This window comes from Salvia splendens, chromosome 13, assembly GCF_004379255.2.
Source record: "Salvia splendens isolate huo1 chromosome 13, SspV2, whole genome shotgun sequence".
Classification (NCBI taxonomy): domain Eukaryota; kingdom Viridiplantae; phylum Streptophyta; class Magnoliopsida; order Lamiales; family Lamiaceae; genus Salvia; species Salvia splendens.
Genome location: NC_056044.1, coordinates 3,250,337 through 3,271,945, shown reverse-complemented (window position 1 = coordinate 3,271,945; position 21,609 = coordinate 3,250,337). Strand labels below are relative to the sequence as shown.

The window sequence follows — 21,609 nt, the reverse complement described above, 5'->3', positions numbered from 1 at the left end:
CAGGCCGCACCTATAAAGGAATGATGATGTGGAGGGGACTTGGGGCCGGAAATGGGGACGGGGTTAATGATGCCACGAGAGACAGAGAAACGTTCCAAGTGAGAATTATGGTGTCATGACATGAGAGAGAAATAAATTTTGATTATGTAAATAGACTAAAATAGCCGTATGCAAATGAAAAAGTGAAAAACGTCCGTCAAGTAATCGTCAATAGTTTTTTCCCCTCAACTTATGCTACTCTGGGGTACACCACATATCTTAGGCTCTTTTCACACTTGCAGCAATTGGATTCAAAGCTAGCAGCCACCGAGTCAAAGAACAAAACTCACTCCATTTAAGCGAGGGAGAAAGAGGGAGAAAAAAACCAGAGAATGGCCTACGCTGCCGTGATTTCTGTTTTGAAAACTCTGGTCGAGCTCCAACATCCGTTTCCATTTCAAGAAATCGATTATCCTGGATCCCAAGTCCGCGATCTCCAAGAGAATCTCATCTTCTTGAAAGACTTCCTCGAAACGATTTCCCCCAAAGCCCGATATTTGGAAGACCTAATCAGAGTGGCGATGTACGATGCTGAAGACGCTTTAGATTCCAATCTCTTGAATTTCATCCCCAATTCAGAAAGCTCAGGATGGGCAGAAGACAACTACATGCGGAGTTTCTCTCGAGCCTTGGAGAAAGTAAACAATACAGTTGGTTCAATCGCGAAAGAGGCCAAGGAGATCAGCCCTAACGTCAAGCGCCCCCTCCCCTTGCTGATGCCGCCAACACCAGAAGTCAGCCGCAGGAACTTGATTGTGGGGCGTGAGGATGACTTAACCAATCTAAAATCTCGGCTCACGGGCGGATCTGACAAGCTCGCAGCGGTTCCTATATATGGGATTCGTGGGATTGGTAAGACCCGTCTCGCCCAAACTGTCTATGACGATCCAGAGATTGTAAACATGTTCAGATTTCGTGCTTGGGTTAAGGTATCACAAGATTATAGCAAAAAGGAAATTCTGCTGGGCGTTCTGCGCTCGATGAGTAAGCTTGACAGTGGGAAAGGTCAAGAGATTGCAGAAGACGACTTGGCAGAGCTTCTCTTCAAAAATCTGAGGCTGGGGAAGTATCTCATTGTGTTGGATGAAGTATGTGATCCTGAGGCCTGGGACAATCTCAAGGAGTTGTTCCCAGATTACTACATAGGAAGTCGAGTCATGTTAACCACGAGGATGAAGGAAGTGGCTGAGAATGGAGGGGATTTCATGAAAATCCTCCCCCTCGATGGAGAAGAATCCTGGGCTTTGCTTCAAAGCGAGGTCTTTCGCTACAAGGCATGCCCAGAGGAGTTGGTGACAACTGCAAAGCGCGTCTCGACAAACTGCAAAGGTATCCCTTTAGCAATAGTAACTATTGGGGGAGTTTTGATGGAGGCTGGCCCCAAGGATTGGGCGATTGCAGCTTCTTCTCTCAATGACTGTGGCGACTGTGATGAGCTCATAGACGCAGTCTTGTCGTTGAGTTTCAAGAGCTTGCGCCAATATGCTAAAGCTTGCCTTCTCTATATGGGGATATTCCCAAATAATTACGACATACCCCTCTCGAAGCTACTCAAATTGTGGATTGCTGAAGGATTTATTGAGTGTAATGAGCAGTTCAATAGCCCGGAGAAAATGGGGGAAGGGTGTTTGTCTATGCTTGTGGAAAGAGGTTTCGTTGTGGTTTCTAAGAAGAGTCCTCTTGGCAAGATCAGTACTTGTCGAGTAGATGGGGTTTATTATGAGTTTCTAAAGAAGAAGGCTAAGGAGGAGAAATTCTTTCATGTCGTAAATGACTACACCAGCTCTTTCCCTGATGAAACTTGTACACACGGACGGTTTTCCATTCGTGAAAACATCCAATTTGAGGGGAAATATGAGTTGAAGTTGAAAAAACCAGTCAGGTCTCTGCTCTTTAATGGTGCAAAAGAGCAGTATCCGTTGTGGGTGCACTTCAATTTCAAGTTGCTGAGGGTGTTGGATGCTCTTAAAATCCAGTTCTATAGCTTCCCTGATGAGATTCTCAAGTTAATTCATTTGAGGTACCTTGCTCTCACCTATTCTGGTGAGATCCCAGACAAAATATGTGGGCTTTGGAACCTTCAGTTCTTGATTATCCTCCGACATCTCAGCAGCAAAACCTTTGAGGTTGTGTTGCGTCTGCCGCTAGAAATTTGGAATATGAGTGAACTGAGGCATCTCCAGTTAATGGGGAGAAACTTGCCGGATCCTTCAACAACTATCATACAGCTAGAAAACCTTGTAACGCTTCTGGATGTGAGCTCTCATAGCTGCACCCAGAAATTTTCAAGAGAGTTCCCAACTTGAAAATATTAGGAGTTCGGATTGAATCACCAGCATTGGATGGTGCTGAAGACTTCAGCTTTCTCAGTCATCTTGCCAATCTTGAAAGCCTTGAATCTTTCAAATGTGTGGTTATGTGTCCTGATTTTGCGTCTCAAGTAGCATCTCACACCCCCTCTCTCCCTGCCTCTCTTACAAAGTTGTCTTTGAGTGGGTGTGGGCTTTCGTGGGATAATATGAAGGTTATTGCCACTCTACCGAAGCTTGAATCACTTAAACTGAGGTGGCATGCCTTCCGCGGGGCTGAGTGGAAGCAGGAGGGAGATGGCCAGGATTTCCCACAGCTGAAATTCTTGCTGCTTGAAGACTTGGGTATACAGTGGTGGAAAGCCGGCAGACGACATTTCCCTAGGCTGACAAATCTGGTTATTAGGCACTGCTACAAATTGCGAGAGATCCCTGCAGTAATTGGCAATATCACTACACTTAAAACGATAGAATTGGTTGATTGCAACGCATCTGCTCTGAGATCTGCTCAAGAAATAAAGGTGGCTCGACTGAGTAGAGGATATGTTCAGGTCGACTTCCATTCTTCACGTGATGATTAGAAGTTGTCCGAATTCAGGAATGAGTAATTATGGAATGGGATAGGGAGTTGATGTGCACAACTTGTTTATGTGTTTTCATTGATTTAGTATTTTCTACTGCATGGAATTATACTCTCACAAGTTGAGTCTATGCTAGAATTTGTTTACACTAGTCTATGCTTGTGTTAATGAGATCTCTGTTTGATCATTTTCGATTGAATATCATGATGTGCTTTCGTGAAATCTAAATACATTCCTTGAGGTGTGTCTTTGCTTATAAAGTGTTTCAAGACATTATGAGTTAAATATCACCATACGCTCATTGCAAGGGTGAGCCACACAGCGTGGGTGGGGGGTGGTCTGAGCTTTTTTTTTTTTTTTTTTAATTTTAGACTAAATTTATTTTTTTCCCATGACCGTTTTACGAAGTTCGCTGGGCGTGTTCTCCTCTTCAGCTCTATTTTCCGAAGCGGACCGCTACAGGGGCAGCGGTCGCTGGCAAAGGTGCAGCGGATTGCTGGCTGGCTCGAAAACTCCAAATTTCCAACTTGACCGTTTGCTATCTTTTTAGGCTTTATTTTGCACATTTATCGCAAAACACGTCAAAATACCAAAATAGATCAAATGTGCAAATAATGGATATGTAATGCAACATTGACACTCAGTACAAAATCCGAGCATATCAACTTCCTCAAACTTAGGTAAGAGTGTGGGATGTAGGAATTCTGATGCTGAGAATTTGGGTGAGGATGTAGGAGGTAGGAAACCTGATGGAGCTCCAAGTGTATATGTGGGAATGAGAGTTAGACCTGATGAGAGTGTGAGAGATAAGTCTGATCAAAGTATGGGAGTGGGTATGGGATATGATAGTGAGGATGATGAGAGTTATATACCATCTTCTGAAGATGAAGAAATTGATGATGACATGGAGGTTGAGGAGTTAGTGTCTGAGGATGAGGAATACACACAGGGAAGGAAGAAAGAAAAAGAAAATAAAGGAGAAAGAGTTTGTTGTTACTGATGACATGTTATATGGCCTAGTCGGTGGAGGGCAGAAGAAGTGACTATGTGTTTGAGTATGAGAATTCAGAAGAAGGTGATATCTATTCTAGCTCAAATGATTCTCAGGATGAAGGGAGAAGAAAGATGGAAAGACATGCTAAAGTGATGTATGATCCAAGGTGTGATCATAAGCATTTGAAATTATGTATTGGAATGGGATTTATTGATGGTTTTCTAGCCAGAGATGCTCTGACAGACAATGCAGTTTAGAATGGTTGGGAAATTCACTTGAAAAGAGCAAGTAGGAAGGCATTTGAGACAGAATGCAAAAGTCCTTGCAAATGGTTCTGTTCTGGAAGTTTTGTGAAGATAAATGGTTCTGTAGTAATAGAGAAACTTGAACCGGAGCACACATGTCCTGGGGCTATGAGAAACAAGATTGTGACATCTAATTGGGTTGCTAGAAAATACTTGCATGTGTTTAGACTTAGACCAGAGTTCAGTTGTAAGGAATTGGGTAAGGACTTGATGCAGCGGTTTGCATTTGATGCAGTCAAGTGGAGGTTATATCATTCCAAGAGAAAGACAATTGACATGCTAAAGGAACAGTGGGAGCTCATTATGCAAAGCTGAGGAGTTATATGCTGGAGTTGGGTAGGTCTGACGGAGAAGGGCGGTTTGAACTACATGTAGATATATGTGTTGTATTTAAGGTTGTGTACATTGGTTTCAGTTGTCTAAGAAAGGTTTCAAGGAGGAATGTAGACAAGTGATTGGTCTGGATGGTGCTTTCCTTAAGACATATCTTGGTGGAATATTGTTATTTGCTGTAGGAATTGATGGAAACAATAAAATGTATCGCATTGCTTGGGCAGTGGTTGAAGCTGAGAATGAGATTTGCTGGACTTGGTTCATTAAAATTCTTGTTGAAGAGTTCACATTGGGTGAAGGAGTAGGAATTGCCATTATCAGTGATCAACAAAAGGTATATACTATGCTAACTTATTATTTATGTCAGTTATATGTATGTATTATTTGCAATTGTTGTCTAATTTGTTATGTTGTCACTTACAATGTTGCTTGATAGGGACTTGAAAATGCATTACAGAGTCTACTTCCATTGGCTGAAAATAGAAACTGTGCAAGACATATCTATGCAAACTGGAAAAAAACTCACAAAGGTTCACTTTTGAAGCAGCTTTTCTGGAAGTTGGTTAGAAGTACTTATATGGAAGAATATGAGATTGCATTTGTTGATTTAATGGACAAGAACCCAAGCAGATTCTGTAAGGCTTTTCTAACACCTGTACAATGCTCTGATGCCATTCTTAACTATGTTTGTGAATGTTTCAATGCTTATATTCTGGAGGCAAGGAGAGTAAACATGTGTTAGACATGTTAGATGAAATGAGAATCACACTCATGGAGAGACTTTATAGAAAGAGTGTAGAAATGGAGAGTGTTGGGATCAATTCAACTGTGTGTCCAAAAGTGAGGACAAAAATTGAAGCTATGGTATATGAAAGCAGAAATTATACCACCATTCCTGCAGTAGGGGGGAATTTGAAGTTGGTCACTTTGAGGATAGGTTTGTAGTGACTCCTTCCTTAAGGCAATGTGTGTGTAGGAAATTGGATTTGACTGGCATCCCTTGTCTTCATGCATGCGCTGTTATTCACTTACTCAAGCAGAATGTTGATGATTATGCCCATGAATACTTCTCATTGATCAAGTACAAGTTGGCTTATGGATATGGGTTGCCAGCATTAAATGGGGAGAAGCTCAGGCCTCCTGCTAAGGGGTACCCTGTTGTACTTCCACCTGTGAGGAAGATGTCCAAAAGGCCCAAGAAGGTGAGAAGGAGGGATCCATTCGAGAAAGATCCAGCCAGACCCAATAGAATGAGGAAGATATGTGTGATGACATGCCATAAGTGTTTCCAAGAAGGCCACAACTCTAGAACTTGCAAAAACGATCCAGTTGAAGTGCAACATAAGCCAAAGGTATTAAACTCTAGTTTTAATCAACTTACGCTCTATTTTATTACTAGTTATTACTAACATTGCAATTACTCAACTTATAGGCCAGGATGGGGACACCATCTAATGCCGAAAGTGGTACCACCGCTATTACGGGGAGAGCTGGAAGAAGGGGAGGCCATGGAGGAGGCGGTGGTGGAGGTCGTGCTGGAGGACGTTCTGGAGGAGGTGATGGCTCAATCCCCACGCAGCAAAGCAACAACAATGGTTGAAGATGTTGAATGTGTATTTGGAAGAAAAAACAATGTTTTTTTGTGAGCACCAAACTATGTCTTAACAATGTGTTTTGTGAACACCAAACTATATGTGGTTGGGTACTAAATTATGTGTAAACCATGTGTTTTGTGGCAGCAAACTATTATGTGTAAACAAGGTGTTTTGGGTACTAAACTGAAGTCAATTCCATATTTTTCATCAAAAGCTTCACCATAGCTTCCCCTTGCTATTATTTTTCTTCTTCTTTGTTGGACGGAACTCTTAATGTACCATAGCTTACTGGTTATATTTGAACTCATAACTCCATGCATTCATAGAGAAAAATAATTACTAAATGCTGTAACAAAGGGACAGAGTAACAATAAGTTATATTTGAACTCATAACTCAATGCATTCATAGAGGAAAAATCACTACAATATTCTTGGTTCTGTATAGTGTATTACATTGGAGTTCAACTTGCATAGTCTACTACAATCGTTGGATAAGCTACGTCAGTATCAAAATGGTGATACATAAAATGCAAATGACAAACTTTAAGCTCCGGTTTTGATGATGCAAATCTGCGACAACACCTTGGAGTGCTTCAACTTCAGCGGTTTTGGAATGGGTGCTCTCGTCAAGTGCATCCTGCATAGCAACTCTATCTCTCAATGCTCTTTGCACGCTGTCCCTATCCATCTTCAATTTTTTTTAAAAGTACTTTTGATTCGGTGACAACGATGTATCAATCCAACGAACGAATTTGCAATCGTCCTCCTTCCAAACTTGGCAACGATAGAAGCGTCGTCCGGGATTGACATCTGTATTTGATGTCACCACATCAGCTTCAAGACCGTGATCACAGACCACTGCCTCAAACCTCGACCAAGTCATTCTGCTCGGAAGACTGCGGAGTCGGGGACATCCTACACCAAAACCACAATCCTGAACTATTAAACCAATTGCATATTCAAAACCACAGTCCTGAACTATTATACCAAGTGCACATTCGAAATCCCTCAATCCAACCACAAATCGGGAAACAAGTTTATTCAATCCAGAAACGAAAAATTGAACCCTAAAACCAACAGAACCTTAAATCGCATATTCAAAATTCGGGATTTCAAATGTGATGTCTCAAAAATCGAGATTTCAAGCCCTAAAATGGAAGCTATTATCTTACCTTGTTAACAAATGGTAATGAATTGATATTGCCCACGTGATTACGGGTGAATCGTTCGCCACAGAGGGAAGAAAAATCTAGATTGAAGTGGGTGGATGAATCGCGATTTGTAGGATGATTCAATTTTTATGTTTGATTTTGAGAATTTACACCTAATTGCAAACTTAACGATGAAACGACGTCGTTTTAGGTATTAAAAACGATGTCGTTTTACGATTTTCCGATGACATCCATGTCAACTTTCAGGCATGCCACATAGGACACTTATTTACCGGAAAACACAGGGTCGGGTCAAAATGGGAGATACCAGCAGTTTGTGACTTTACACACCAATTTTATAGGTTGTGGGAAAAACCGGAATTTGGTGAAAGTTTATGACTTTTAAGGCAGTCATCCCTTTAAGAATAGCCCTCGGGAACAATACCATTATCACCAAGATTGGAACTTAAAGTAAAAAAGAAAGTACCTCATCAAAGAACACTATACATGGAGGGTGAGTTTCTGCACATTTGAAAATATTTTCCACCATCAACTTGTTCCAGGAAAACTTTGATAGTTCAGTGCCCTATATGGAGAATTTAAGACAATAAGAAGCAATGATCAATAATGGTTACCAACCATATTCAGATCAAATATGTAACAAAAGAGAGAACCTTGATATGCATGAAATGCGCTCCTGCTTCTTTAGCCAAAGCCTGGACAATCAATGTCTTTCCACAACCCGGAGGACCATAAAGGAAAAAAGAGTTCGGCAAGTTCTTCACCCCGATTTCCCCAAGAGACTAAAAAGATAGCTTATTTAGAAAATGCTAAGCTCCGAGAATTGATCAAGAAAAAAAGATATTTGGGAGATCTTATCTAACCAAGCTTTTATTCTCAACAATTTTTAGCTGGCTAGTCACAAGATATATGATGTAAAATTGTGCAAATTTGACAGGAGAGCAAACATAAGATACAGGAAGACTTGAAGATACAAGTATGTAAAAACTTGACATACCAAATTGCTAAATGAGACGACCAAAAATCAGTAATTTAGGAAAGGGAACTACTCTATGTAGTTAAGAAACTATATTTATGCCCTTAACAATATGATGGTAATTTCGACAGTAATTGAAGACTTCCAAATTTAAATTAGCTCAACAAAAAGTAAAGGGAACTACCGTATAAACTTTTGGAAACTTAATACGCTTAACTACGCGACGTTCAAGTTCCAACTTCAACAACTGAAGGCCTCCGACATCATCCCAGTTTGTATATGGTATAGTGGAAAAATCCTCCATTTTAGAAGAAGTTTTAATTAATTTCAGTCTACCATCCGTGTATAACACATAACATAAACTAATGTACAAAAGTTCGTATTTGTTTCCATTGATATGCTAAAACTTAACCAAGAACCGAGAACCGTTTCCCCACCCCTAATCTCACCCGTGCGATACGATTCAATTGTTTTCACGGCAAGAAATAGTGAGAATGTAGTTTTGGCATCGTTTGAAGTGGAGCGTGAATTTTCGGCGGTTCAAAGTTAATAGGTTAGTGGGTGATTAATGATAAAAGTGGTAGTGAATGTCTTTAATATTACCTTATGTTTTAGTGAACAATTAATCATACACGAAATGAAGAGCCGTATTAATATTTCTTTTATGTTACATTATTTGATCCTAATAATTTATATACTCCATTAGATTTTTTTTAAAATTCCCAACGATGTTATTACTTCTAAAACTCGCATTTTATATATGTATAGATAGATACAGATTTACAAATAAGCATGTACTGGTATTTAATATTTAGCCAACATGTGCGTTTATTGCGTGCCGACACCATTGGTTGGAGGCTTGTGTACGGCGCACTCGCATGTGGCCTGTGGCATGAGACAATGCACATCATCGTGTGTCATCTGGTCGTGCCCACCTCCAGCGCCCGCAACGTGGCCCTCACGCGGCTCATCCCACTATAAAGGGAAAAAGGGTATGTGTTGCGGATGCCCTTAAGCTCTAGTTACATGCATGCTAATGATTGTGCCTATATCTATATCACCATATGGATCAAAACAAATTTCATATTCCAATAAAGTGATCTCAAATGGAAAACAAGACTAGAGCATATTATACCAGGCAGGATTATTCTCTACATGAATCCAAACAAATTGGAATTGCTCACCATAATTTTGAGCTGAGTAGGGGAGAGGGGACAGTGGTGAATGCATCGAACCACTCGAGTGTTATTGAAAGGACGGCTCGAATTCTGCTTCGAGCCAACTAAGAATCTATGTGATACGGACCTTCGAGACGAATGTAGTCGTACATAATGCCTTGGAACGGGCTCTCACTCTTCGTCTGTGTCAAGTATATGGTGTTTTCCCCAGGTATGAGTTGAACAGCTGGTATGTCCACACTAAACAACCAATAGATTCCACGAATCCCATGCCTAGCAATTGCATTATCTCCCCCGATTTCTCCAGTCGAAAACAAGGGAGGATTTGCAGAAGCATCATTGACACGAACCTGGAAAGAGTTCCATCAAAATTTGTTGAGGAATAATACAGTATGGCAATCATCATATTGAAAGATAGTCATTGATGCTTCTGAATTCAAACCTGCAAATTAGAATTGTGGACTGATGCAAGTGCCAGCCGGAGTTTGTAGATACCTCCTTCAATCAACCAGTCAATGCTGAATTTGATTTGCCATGTTGTGCCCGTGTATTCATTGTCTCCGATTTTCCTGCTCGAGGAAGATTGAAAAGCAGTGAGAAAACAGAATGCAAAACACAACCATAGCATCTGAGGCAGATGAAAGATTTTATTGGCTATTCCTAATTCTCTGTAACATCCTTCAATAACACTACAAACAATCCACTTGAATACATGAAAATAATCCAAATAACTAGAAACATTAATCTCAGAAATACAACAGTTTCACTTGCTGTATATGTGTGCAAAACTATATAGATGTGAATAATAAGAATGGCAAAATTACATATTGAATAAACTACCTTGTGACCTGAGCATAGAACCAATCTTTTGTGTAGTCACTTACTCCGACCGTGTACACTAAATCTTTATCTGGATACAGATCAGCATATCTCTCCCATAGTCCATATTGTCTAAACCTGCAAAGACAAAACATCAATGAAAGAAATAATTCATGCAAAGGTATAAAAGGGATAGTTTTTATAGCCTAACTAGAACAAGTAAATCAAGGAAAATATTTCTAACCTGTCTGGATGATTTACATATAGTTTATTGATGTACATTGGGTTAGGATCAGGAACATAGAATTCGGCTGCAGTACGATTAGGGATTCCAATTTCCCACAAAGTAGGACCATCCCTCAGTGGCTCAAATGTAAGCTCACCAACATCAATGAAAGACCCTGCATTAAGAAGACACTGTCAGAAGAATTTGTTTCTAATCAACTTACATTAGGAATTCAGTTCCCGAAACTACTACTGAAAAATTACTGATTGCATATACTATACTTTGAACTGGAAACTTTAGCAAGAAGTGTAACCTGGGGTAATGTTTAATGCTACTTCATACTTGTAATCTCCAATAAATTTAGGCACCCATGCGTAAAGATTATAGTCACCGGCTCTTATATTAGGTATGGAAAAGTAACCCTTCTCATCAGTAGTGGTCCAAAACTGATACCTCTGCATCATATCATGTGATACAATTTTAATGAAGGAATAGCGAAAATGGGGTTAAAGAGAAAGGAATAAGGCAAATGTTCATTTCTTATTTTTTTTGTCTTCCACATAAAGCCTAGAGAAAGTAACATCATTACCTTGGATTCCCTCTGCCATGATCCCGTATCCCCTTGTGGTGCCACACCAACATAGGCTGCTCTGGCTGGTACTTTGTCCTCGTTAATGTACCTGAACAAGTTCACATAAACAACAGAGAGCATTAAAAGGAAAATAAGTGATGTATGAGAGGAAAGTAAAAGTTCAGAATATGATTATCAAGGTTAAACCTGAAAGACATTTCATATCGTCTCGGTTGAAACTATAGGTCAGTGGAATGTGTGCCGTGTAACAACTAAATTTAAGTAACGAGGAGCGAAAATTGCAGGACAACATGCAACAACATTTGGGGAAAAGAGGTTATAAAGAAAGGTACCTATCATATACAAGCAGTTTACCCCTTACTTCACCCCTCTGGTGAGATTTAGGAAAATCCTCTGAAGCTGGGAAATCGTAGGGCCATGCTTCCACTTCTTTTTTCATCTAGGAACAAAAATAAATTCAGATAATAAGTCAAAATAATAATACAAGCATTCCAGAGAATGATATGCAGTTCAATTATTATCTCCTTCAGGTTCAACTAGTTACCTGTTCCTTGGCATCATTCCAAAGGGAAATGGGGTCCTCTCCTTCTGGAACAGAATTGAGATATATAAATACTGGCCCAAAAACTTTCTTCCATACTTCTCCATCTTTAAATTTTAGTAACAGATCCACTCCCGCATAGTGTGATGTGCCAAATATCTGATATGAAATTTAAAACAAGTTCTAATCATTTACAAAAATGGAGAAAAATAATCAGCAATACTCTAGTTGTTTCACTAGTTTTTGTTTCAGTATACAAACATGTTAATTATATAGAAGTTTTATGATTATCTGAATTCTGAACATACAAATTTTTTTTACCAGGAATCTCTTTAAATAGCATTTACTTACTGCAAGAGTGGTAGGATTCACATGGGAGGTCAGGTCTTGTTTGAAGGGTCCTCCATTTCGGAATTCATTGCTAGGTGTAATTTGCCAGAAGCCAACAGGTGGGTCAAAACATATCCAACCATGCACCTTATTATCTTTGTTTTCCAATGTGTATTGGTACTTATCATCGACCTGAACAGAACAGATTTATTAGGATAAGACACAGTACTGCTTCGGCATAAAGAAAACATAGCCTTCAGAAGTTTTCTTGAGGAAGAGGCTGTTTGACTGTACTTCTCCTTTAAATTCAGGCTCCACAGGATCAACAAGGAGAACTGCTTCTGGGTATGACAGGTTCTGACCTCTTCCGGGTAGTCGATCTTCTGGTCGGGGCATATATCTCTGCCTATTATCTGCCACAGCCATGTAATGAAACCTGGTAGCATGAAGAGACTTTCATGAATTATACGTATATCAAGTTCTACATATCAATTTTGCAAACTTATGATTTCTCTATTCCGAAACTCAAGTTAGTGCATCAGGCCATTTGTTAACTACTTTGTGATGCATTTGACAGGAATAACTCCTAATTGAATGGCTGGAATCAACTTTATTGGGCTACTTTGATAACCATACATCACCATTTAGAACTCAATTGCAGTTAAATACTATTTAAACGGGATCTTACTTGTCTTTTCTGAGCATGAATGCAATCCTGGCAGTATTGAGGTTGAAACCAGGAAAGTCCTCTGCGTGTTCAAATATGGCATAAGAGTAGAATCCTGGGTGATCACGGAGCATCACAAACCTGAAATTGAACTTGATTACTCCATCCTCAATAAGAAAGACATAGGAACATAGTGAGTGAGAATAGAGAACCTCCTATCTATACTTAGTGGTGACTGTTTTCCTTGAACTGAAGGATCCCATGGTCTTGTGAAGGAAAGCTCTACTTGGTTTTCGTTTTCTACGACAACGCTGAAGTGTTTTCCTTGAATCCTAAACAAAGAACAGAGCTTCTCAATTAGAGATATAATATAGCCAGTGTGTCTCTAACTGCAAACCCAAACTAAAAATTTGGAAAATATTTAGTGCACACTGATAAGGAGGAATCATGTGCAGAAAACCTGCTCTTCCTCTTAAGAGAGTGGTCATAAAAACATTAAAATTAGTCTGCAACTATTCCATTCAATAGCCTCCTATGAATGTAGTTGACGTAGTGACGATTCTATTATACATCTCAAATCAACACAATACTTTTACTGAACGAATTATTTTCGCTAAGAGAGTAAGACTATGCATTCTTTATTATTAGTCTTCAACACAAAGTATAGAGGAAATGTCAAAGACTTACACATCAAACTGTCCCCTTGTTTTGTTAGCCCCTTCTTCACTCCAATTGAGGTCATAAAACCTGTAATTCACCAGTCACAACTCATCCAAATTTCTCAGTTATGAACTTACCAAAATACATCTACAGCATGAGAAAACAGAATTGCAGCAAATCGGTTTGATTGGAGATGAACTTTCTGGCATGTTAAGATGCTAAAATAGATAAGCAATTAGATGCAGAAACATCACAAGCCTAACTATAGAGTGAGCATGTGTTCAAGAAAGAAGGAATTCACCACATTCCTCAATGTTTTTACTCTAAACCATAGCCATCAACTCTGAAAAGTTTCGACTAACCAAATGTTGTGAAAGACAAGAGGTATACCCGCCATTGAGCTCTTCATTACGAAGTTCGAGCAAATTATCGATTCCATTGTATCGTATGGCTCTGATAAGTCCCCCCGGTTTCGACAGAGTGAGCTTAAGTATTCCATTGTCAATTACTATCTGCATTATACACACCAAATTCTCACTCATTTACAATTAAAAATGCATCTGATTTTCAGGATTAACCAGCAAGAACCATTATTCTTCCTGCTGTCAAAGATTCAAGCAGCATGATACCGACAAAATAATGTATACAAGCAAAGTTACAGTTGAGAGAATTTTCACTCAGAATCTATTCATCACAGTAACACAGGAAACAATCAAAATGTAAACAAGACGTTTGGAAATGCAGCACACTTTTAAGCCTATTAAATCATCAATACAAAAACTATGCCAAAAAAACAAAAATTGTGTTGTTATAAGCAGAGCATCCATGAAATTTTCGAATTGCTCACCAACTGTTTGGAGAGATGACAATACTAAATTCCAAATTTCTACACGATGCTGCTTAGCTCTGATTTGTTTTGCAGTATTACTTGATTTCGCTCTCAGTTTATACCTAATAATCAATTAAAACTACATATCACTCGAAATCAATTTTTGTTCTATGGTCTGTACTTCTAGTTGCAAGGTAATAGTAATATTAAAGTTAATTTAATTTGTATAGATGGTTTAGTGCTAAAAACAATTTTTATTTAATCTATTTCTTCTTGGGATTAGTAAATTTGTACAATCACTTTCAACTCACTACAAGTCAATTAAAAATATCACTACTTTTTGGAAAATTTTGTAAAGACAAGTCCTATAACTGCTGAGTGGAACAAATCAAAGATATCACTACTTCTATAAAGAGATACTAAAAATGATATTATTTCCAATCCTTCGAAATCTGTGTGTAATTATCATTTTTTATTCCATCTATCAATTATCTTCCACCTAATAGTTTGCACAGATCGGTTTTTTCAAATACTCGTAAGATTCTTTTGAAATCAAAATATTTACAATAATAATATATGCAAATTCAACTACTAATATATATTGAATTGTTAGTAAGTTTCTTTTGAAATAAAAATATTTACAATAATAGTATATGCAAATTCAACTACTAATATATATTGAATTATTAACTTATGATCAATTAACACTTAAAATATACTCCCTCGGTTTCCCAAAAACTATCCACTTTAATTCCGGTACAGATTTTAAGAAAGGTAAAGAAAAATAGGTTGAAAAAGTTAGTGGAATATGAGTCTCACTTTTATATATTAATTTTATAATAAAATGTAAGTGGAAAGAGTTAGTCGAATGTGATGCATACTTATCATTTATGGTAAAAAAGTGAAAATAGACAATTGATGAGGATGGACGAAAATTGCAAAAATAGACAATTAATGGGGATGGAGGGAGTAGTATGCAAATTTTTATGAACTACTACTACTCAAAAGTGAGTATAATCATCGTTAATTTGACATGGTTATAAAGAAATTACACAAAAAAATCAATTGAATTTCTATGATGATTCTCAATTATAATATCCAACTCTCAAGTAACGAAATATTTGTCCTGGTTAAGAATTTCAACACTGTAGTGTGTATAGAGTAGCATAATGATAGAAAATGATATTATTTCTCAGAAAATACATGCATTGATTAATTTTGGAATTATACTAACTTTGATTTGGGCATATTTTTTGTCATTGAATACAGTACTAAATAAATTTCATTGGCGAGAGAGTCTTACATGATGCTCGTGAATGCGTAACTCCAAATCCCCATTTCCAGACATCTTATCCAGCCTGTCAACCAAACAATTATCAAATCTTGATTTTAATTTGATATATACTAGTACTAGTATAATTTGGATGTAAATTTTTAAATTTAATAAATCCAGTATTATTCATGTACTGTTCATTTAAAAATATTTTGTGATAATTACTAAATTTTGAGTTCATTTAATCCGGTTAGTACTAGCATGACTTGTTAATAGTGAGTATGCGACATTAGTTAAATGATATGACATCAATTAGCTAGCAACTAGCAAGTAATATTCGTCGGAGTTTTAATCCGAGCTAAATATATACTAAATCGCAAGTTAAATATTAACATGCATATTTTATAATTGTATAAAACTAGAATTTGGCAAAAGTTGGGTTTGTAAAAATAAAAATTTCTCAAAACAATCATATTATGTACTCTACTAGCTAGTAATATTCTATGTTTAGATGTATCTTTTTATTCCCAAATATTGATTAAAGTTTCCCTTAAACTTGTATTTATAATTAATTAATATGCTTAATTATCACGAAATAAGCTTAAATTCCAGGGTATAAATAGCTTAAATTAAATAATTTCGTAGGTTAGGCAAAGCCATAAAAGGACAACAAACAATGCTATTAAGCTATTTTCCAACGATCATATTTTCTGCCACAAAAATTCCTAAGCATTTACATACGGAAATATGATTATTTATTCTCGAATAAAAGCTCAACCTCTCTTCACCCATGAATCGAAAAAGAAGAGAAACTAATATTTTGCCAAAACAATAACAAAGATATCATAATCTCCCAAAAATTACCTAGATTAATGAAGATAAAGAATGGAAAAATGACAAACCTTAATAGCCACAAGCTGAGGATAATATATATTGCTGCAGGTTGCTTCACAAAACATCTAACAAAACCATAAAACATAAGAAAAATAATGTGTAGCATATTCACACTTGACGTTGCTTCCAATCTTCCCAAATTCTCTAATGATGTTTCTTCATGTATAATATAGTCTGCATCGCATTATTTATTTGATGAAAATTCAAACAAACAAAAAAAATCAAGAATACAATCATGCTATTGGTTGCAATAAGTATTCATATACTAATTGATTTTATTGTGATTTGCCGTTTAGTTATGAGAAATCTAATTAGTCAACGGTAGGGAATTTCTTGGATAAAAAAGATTGACAAAAGTAATGAAAAATCTGATGATATTAATTATTGAATATGTGGGTTCTAAAAACGGAAATGATGTTATTATATGAGCAAATTTGATTTATCCTTTCATATTTTTCACAGTCTATTTTTGTGATTGATTTGCAATCAATTTTTGAATTAAATCGAGAGGAATTATGACATTTTTTGTTTGGCAAATACAATAGGCATAGACAATTCATTAATCACAATGACTAAAATGTGGCATGTAAGTAGTTCACAAAGTATTGAATTCGTAGTTGTGTGAAGTTAAATACTACTTCCCCGGTCCCACACTATGAGTCCTGTTGACTTTACTGCACTCGTTTTATAAAAATGATAATAAGTAGTTAAAGTGAAGAAATAGTATAGTAAAAGAGAGAATAATGTAGAGACGGATGGAGTAGTATATCTGATGAAATATTCGAGTGCATCATCAACATTTACACACCGGAAAAAAATACGAAAACTTATACGCCTTATTGTGGAGGAGCTTCGAGTCGAATGTAATCATACATAAGGCCTTGGAAAGGGCTTTGATTTCTTGGTTGAGTGAAGAATATAGTGTTGTCACCTTGCACAAGTGCACCACTTTGTATGTCCACACTGTACAGCCAATACAGCCCGTGGATTCCATGCCTAGCAATCGAGTTGTCCCTCCCGATCAGCCCACTCGAAAACAACGGTCTGTTCGCCTTTGGGTTGTTCACTCGAACCTGCAAAAGCGAATAGACTCAGTTTGATTCGACACAACAGCCATGATCCCAATCCTTTACCTGTAGCTCAGCTAAGGATGCAGATGCAATCGCCACACGCAGTTTGTAGATTCCGTTTGGAATGACAGTGTCTAGCGCGAACCTGATCTGCCACGTTGTCCCCTGATACGAGTTGTCTGGCTTTTTCCTGCAGACATGACACGGTATGCAAGAACCGGAACATATCAGCAGCATGTACATTGTACTCACTCAGCAATGATACACGAAAATGTCCCAACGTTAGAGCATGTTAAGACCGGGCACTACAATTTTAACGTTGGGACATTTTCGTGCGTTATAGAAAAGTTAGAACCGGACCTGTTAACCTGTGCAAAGAACCAATCTTTCGTGTAGTCGCTCTTTCCAACCGTGTAAACCAAGTCTTCATTCGGGTACAGCTCCGAGTACCTGTCCCAGAGTCCATACTGCCTGAACCTGTTCACGAATTCGACTCCAAAAACACGGATTCATCGATCAACTGATCATGTTGCATCATCATAACATAGGAGAAACAAAAGCAAGCAAAGGAGTTTAGACTAACCTGTCTGGATGGTTGATGAAGAGCCGGTTGACATATTTGGGATCAGGGTCCGGGGCGTAAAACTCTGCAGCAGTACGGTCAGGGATCCCGATTTCCCAGAGGGTCGGACCATCTCTAGGAGGCTGATATACTATCTCTCCCACGTCGATCTGACCACCTGATGTAATGGTAATGGGAGTTTCATTCTTATAGTCTCCGATGAAGCCGGGGACCCATGCGTAAAGATTGTAGTTCCCGGTCCGGACATTGTTGATGGAAAAATAGCCCGTCTCGTCCGCCCTTGCCCAAAATTGGTAGTCCTAACCATACACATTCCAAGCAGCAAGCAAGTTTATAGCAAATAATTTCAAGATACTTGAAATCTGGCCAAATTTATAGATATCTGAGAAAAAAAGAAAGAAAAGAAAGAAACCTTGCATTCTCTCTGCCATGATCCAGCATCTCCTGGTGGTGCTAATCCCACATAAGCACCATTTGCTGGAATGTTATCACTACTGACATACCTGTGATTAAAAAGTACACATTTATCGAGCACACGCTCGTATATATGTACGTATAGGCGTCTATATAAACGAGGAGGGGAGTATTACCTGTCTGCAACGAATAGTTTACCGCTGACACTACCCCTCTGGTCTGCCTTTTGGAAATCTTCTGATGCCGGAAAGTTGTAAGGCCAGCTTTGGACTTCGACCGACATCTAAAGATGAATGTAAGAACTGTTAACTTGATATTTAGCTTCTCAAACACAATCTTAAACATGTGAACCTGTCTTTTGGCATCTTCCCACAGTGAGAGTGGATCTTGTCCATCCATCACGGAGTTAACGTATATGAAAACGGGTCCAAACACTTTCTTCCATGGCTCTCCCTGATCGAACTTCGGATTCAGATCGTCCCCAGCATAGTGACCACTAACAAAAACCTGCAAAAGTGCAAACCATGTAGAAATCTTAACCTCTAACATTGATGGAATGGAAAAGGGGGTAACTTACAGCCAGCGTTGTCGGTCCCACGTGAGATGTTAGATTTTGTTTGAGGGGTCCGCCTGAACGGAACTCATCACTAGGCGTTATTTGCCAAAATCCGGCAGGAGGATCCATGGAGATCCAGCCATGGACCTTCAGATCCTTGTTGTCACACGAGTACTGATACTTGTCATCGACCTAGGATGAATGAAACATCAAGTTTATGTTTGTGTAACATGATGCAGAACTTAAAAGAGAAAGTGAAGATGAGCTCACTTCTCCTTTGAGCTCGGGCTCAACGGGATTGATCAGTAGGACCGCCTCCGGATAGGCGAGAGGCTGGCCTCTGTTTGGTAGTCGGTCATCTGGTAGGGGCATGAATCTGCGCCTGTTATCTGCAATAGCCATGTAATGAAACCTGCAAATGTCGATGCATCATATCATCGTCTGTCTACTATCAATGATCAAGGCAGCTAATAGAAGCTAAAAACCTCACTTTTCTTTTCGAAGTTTGAATGCAATCCTGGTTTCTCCAAGGCTAAAAGCAGGCCATTCAGGTGAACCAACATGCTCGTATATCGCATAGGTGTAGAATCCTGAGGAGCCCCGTAACATAACAAACCTACGAAATCATCAATTTCATCATACATTACATGTAATAGTGCTTCTAAGCTAGTGCACAGGCGACAAGAAATACCTTTTGTCTATGTTTAAGGGAATAAGCTTCCCTTGCATAGAGGGATCCCATGGCCTTGAAAAAGACACCTCTACTTGTTCCTCAGTTTCCTTAATAACATTAAAAGTTGTGGCTTTGATCCTATATCGTCGTGCAGAAGCTGTTTAAAACGGGTATAAATGCCACAAAACCATATACTATACGTGAAACAATAACGTACACTTCAAAGACTCCTGCCCGGCTTCCATCTAGTGCATTCCATACGACATCCCAGTACCTACATACATTCATCGAAAATGAACATTCAACAGTCAATTCGTGATCTTGGAATTATATGATCCTTCGTGACAGTGAATCCACCATAAAAGATTACACATAAGAAAAGTGGTTCAAGAATCACTATGCTTCTGCTTACCCTCGGTTACTCTCATCGTTGAGAACTTCTAGCATATTGTCAATGTCGTTATAACACACACCCGTGACAATCCCATCCGGGTTCGATAATGTGACTCGAAGTATGCCATTATCCAGGACCACCTGAGATAGACCATGAACAAAAACATCGATAAGAAATTTCATTTCTTCGTGCTTGTGAATAAGGCATTTAAACAGCAAACAAGCAGTTTGTAAGTCTTAGTCAATTTGATAACAAGAAAGGAGACCAAACGGAACTTACGTGATTATCTTGAATATACCAACGACAACCTATAGGCGACATGACTCCGACTCCACAAGCTTCCGAAGTCCCTACACAGCAAGATGACAACTTTATCCTACAAAAGAGGCCGCCCTTTGCTTCCTGACTCTTATGTTGTATTATTAACCAGTTATCAAACTTATCAGAATATATAACTCAGACACATACACACATATTTATATATATTTTGTGTATGTATTGTAATATCACCATCTACATTACAATTTACAAAAGGCTTTGGCTTCACTTAACAAGAAAGAAAGCACTTCCATTCACTATGTTTAAACCTTAAGCTTTAGTTTGGTGGATTTGATATAGCTTTCAAGAATTTTGATCTCTTTTAAATCAAGCCATTATGCGAAATCATGTCAACTGGACTACATTACAAATGTCAAGTTTCTGAAATCTCACTATAGATTCTACTGATAATTTTTTTACTATATCAATATGGGTTATTCACATTAATAACTGCAAGTAATCGGTTTTCTTCTACACTTTAGAAGCTGCTATTCAACTTTGGAAGAGAAAAGCTTCCATATTACAAAAAAGCCAACACTGAAAATCCAAAAGTAATCCAGGATATATAGATTTAATCATTTTATAGTCATAGAAATTCAATTCCTCGGCATATCAGCATTGTCTTTATTCGTTGGTATACAATTTTAGCAATCTTAAAAAGGGAATAAGAAAAGCAAATAATTCGTCATTGTAGACGTTGCATGTGACAGCAATGAATAGCAAGACCTGGGAACGAGAAAATGTAAAGAAATTCCTTAACGATCAGAAAATGAAGAAGAAATTCCACATAATTACAAAGGAAAAAAAAAGTATGGTGGTGGGTATAAAGAAAAGAAATAAAAATGAACGTAGAAGTGAAGGTATACTAAATTACTAATTAGTAGTGGAGATATAATTACCTGACGCACACCTCCAAAGTTTCTTGATTGCTTTCTTAAATTTACCCATAAAAAAGGGCGTGAGTATTCCAGAGAGAGAGATGAGAGAGATATAATTTCTTTTACTCTTCAATTTCTGTTTGTGGATGTTTGATTTTTACAGATTTGGATATTGTTCATACTCTCTCTTTGGAAACTCAGACTCCCACTTTAACAACCGTCACTCTCCCACCACTTTCTTCCAACTTTTAATAATGCTTTAAACCAACCATCACTCATATTTAGCACCACAAAAACCACTGTATTGTTCCAGAGAGAGAGAGAGAGAGAGAGGCATGTAAAATTTTTAATTAATTTTCATAATTTTCTTTATTCAAATTGATAGAAACCCAAAAATCAAATTTCAAGAC

General features: G+C 38.0%; 3 protein-coding genes across 5 annotated transcripts; 1 reads left to right on the top strand and 2 right to left on the bottom strand.

Moving 5' to 3' along the window:
- Nucleotides 1-237: 237 nt before the first annotated feature.
- LOC121759941 (putative late blight resistance protein homolog R1B-16) lies at nt 238-3,157 on the top strand. Its single transcript, XM_042155522.1, has one exon. It carries the CDS (start codon nt 372-374, stop codon nt 2,343-2,345), a length of 1,974 nt encoding a protein of 657 aa, XP_042011456.1. The 5' UTR covers nt 238-371; the 3' UTR covers nt 2,346-3,157.
- A 6,214-nt stretch (nt 3,158-9,371) lies between these two features.
- LOC121762440 (probable rhamnogalacturonate lyase B) lies at nt 9,372-16,436 on the bottom strand. Of its 3 annotated transcripts, none has more exons than XM_042158317.1 (16): nt 16,322-16,436; nt 15,450-15,504; nt 13,708-13,829; nt 13,345-13,404; nt 12,870-12,989; nt 12,679-12,798; nt 12,285-12,426; nt 12,012-12,182; nt 11,664-11,819; nt 11,452-11,558; nt 11,117-11,207; nt 10,841-10,982; nt 10,546-10,702; nt 10,323-10,439; nt 9,925-10,051; nt 9,372-9,832 (listed from the first exon to the last, which is right to left on the bottom strand). In XM_042158317.1, the coding sequence occupies exons 1-16, from the start codon at nt 16,417-16,419 to the stop codon at nt 9,587-9,589; spliced, it is 2,031 nt and encodes a 676-aa protein (XP_042014251.1). In that variant the 5' UTR covers nt 16,420-16,436; the 3' UTR covers nt 9,372-9,586. The 3 variants fall into 3 exon arrangements, with proteins under 3 accessions (XP_042014251.1, XP_042014252.1, XP_042014253.1); XM_042158318.1 differs by lacking the exon at nt 16,322-16,436 and adding an exon at nt 16,284-16,303; XM_042158319.1 differs by lacking the exons at nt 15,450-15,504; nt 16,322-16,436 and adding an exon at nt 14,165-14,179.
- A 618-nt stretch (nt 16,437-17,054) lies between these two features.
- On the bottom strand, nt 17,055-21,433 carry LOC121762284 (probable rhamnogalacturonate lyase B). Its single transcript, XM_042158109.1, has 15 exons — nt 21,221-21,433; nt 20,283-20,353; nt 20,022-20,143; nt 19,827-19,883; nt 19,628-19,747; nt 19,427-19,552; nt 19,207-19,348; nt 18,958-19,128; nt 18,732-18,887; nt 18,557-18,663; nt 18,379-18,469; nt 17,967-18,265; nt 17,744-17,860; nt 17,447-17,573; nt 17,055-17,386 (listed from the first exon to the last, which is right to left on the bottom strand). Exons 1-15 carry the CDS (start codon nt 21,267-21,269, stop codon nt 17,150-17,152), a joined length of 1,992 nt encoding a protein of 663 aa, XP_042014043.1. The 5' UTR covers nt 21,270-21,433; the 3' UTR covers nt 17,055-17,149.
- Between the last annotated feature and the right edge of the window lie 176 nt (nt 21,434-21,609).

Bases quoted from the DNA above. Each gene is read 5' to 3' on its own strand.
- LOC121762284 (XM_042158109.1), bottom strand. From the start codon at position 21,269: ATGGGTAAATTTAAGAAAGCAATCAAGAAACTTTGGAGGTGTGCGTCA. The intron at 20,354-21,220 runs GTAATTATATCT...CTTGCTGTGTAG, and splicing joins ACTTTGGAGGTGTGCGTCAG to GGACTTCGGAAGCTTGTGGA. The intron at 17,861-17,966 runs GTTAGTCTAAAC...ATTCGTGAACAG, and splicing joins TTCATCAACCATCCAGACAG to GTTCAGGCAGTATGGACTCT.
- LOC121759941 (XM_042155522.1), top strand. From the start codon at position 372: ATGGCCTACGCTGCCGTGATTTCTGTTTTGAAAACTCTGGTCGAGCTC.
- LOC121762440 (XM_042158317.1), bottom strand. From the start codon at position 16,419: ATGCTACACATTATTTTTCTTATGTTTTATGGTTTTGTTAGATGTTTT. The intron at 12,990-13,344 runs GTAAGTCTTTGA...TTCTTTGTTTAG, and splicing joins ACAAGGGGACAGTTTGATGT to GATTCAAGGAAAACACTTCA. The intron at 10,052-10,322 runs GTAGTTTATTCA...TTCCTCGAGCAG, and splicing joins TTCTATGCTCAGGTCACAAG to GAAAATCGGAGACAATGAAT.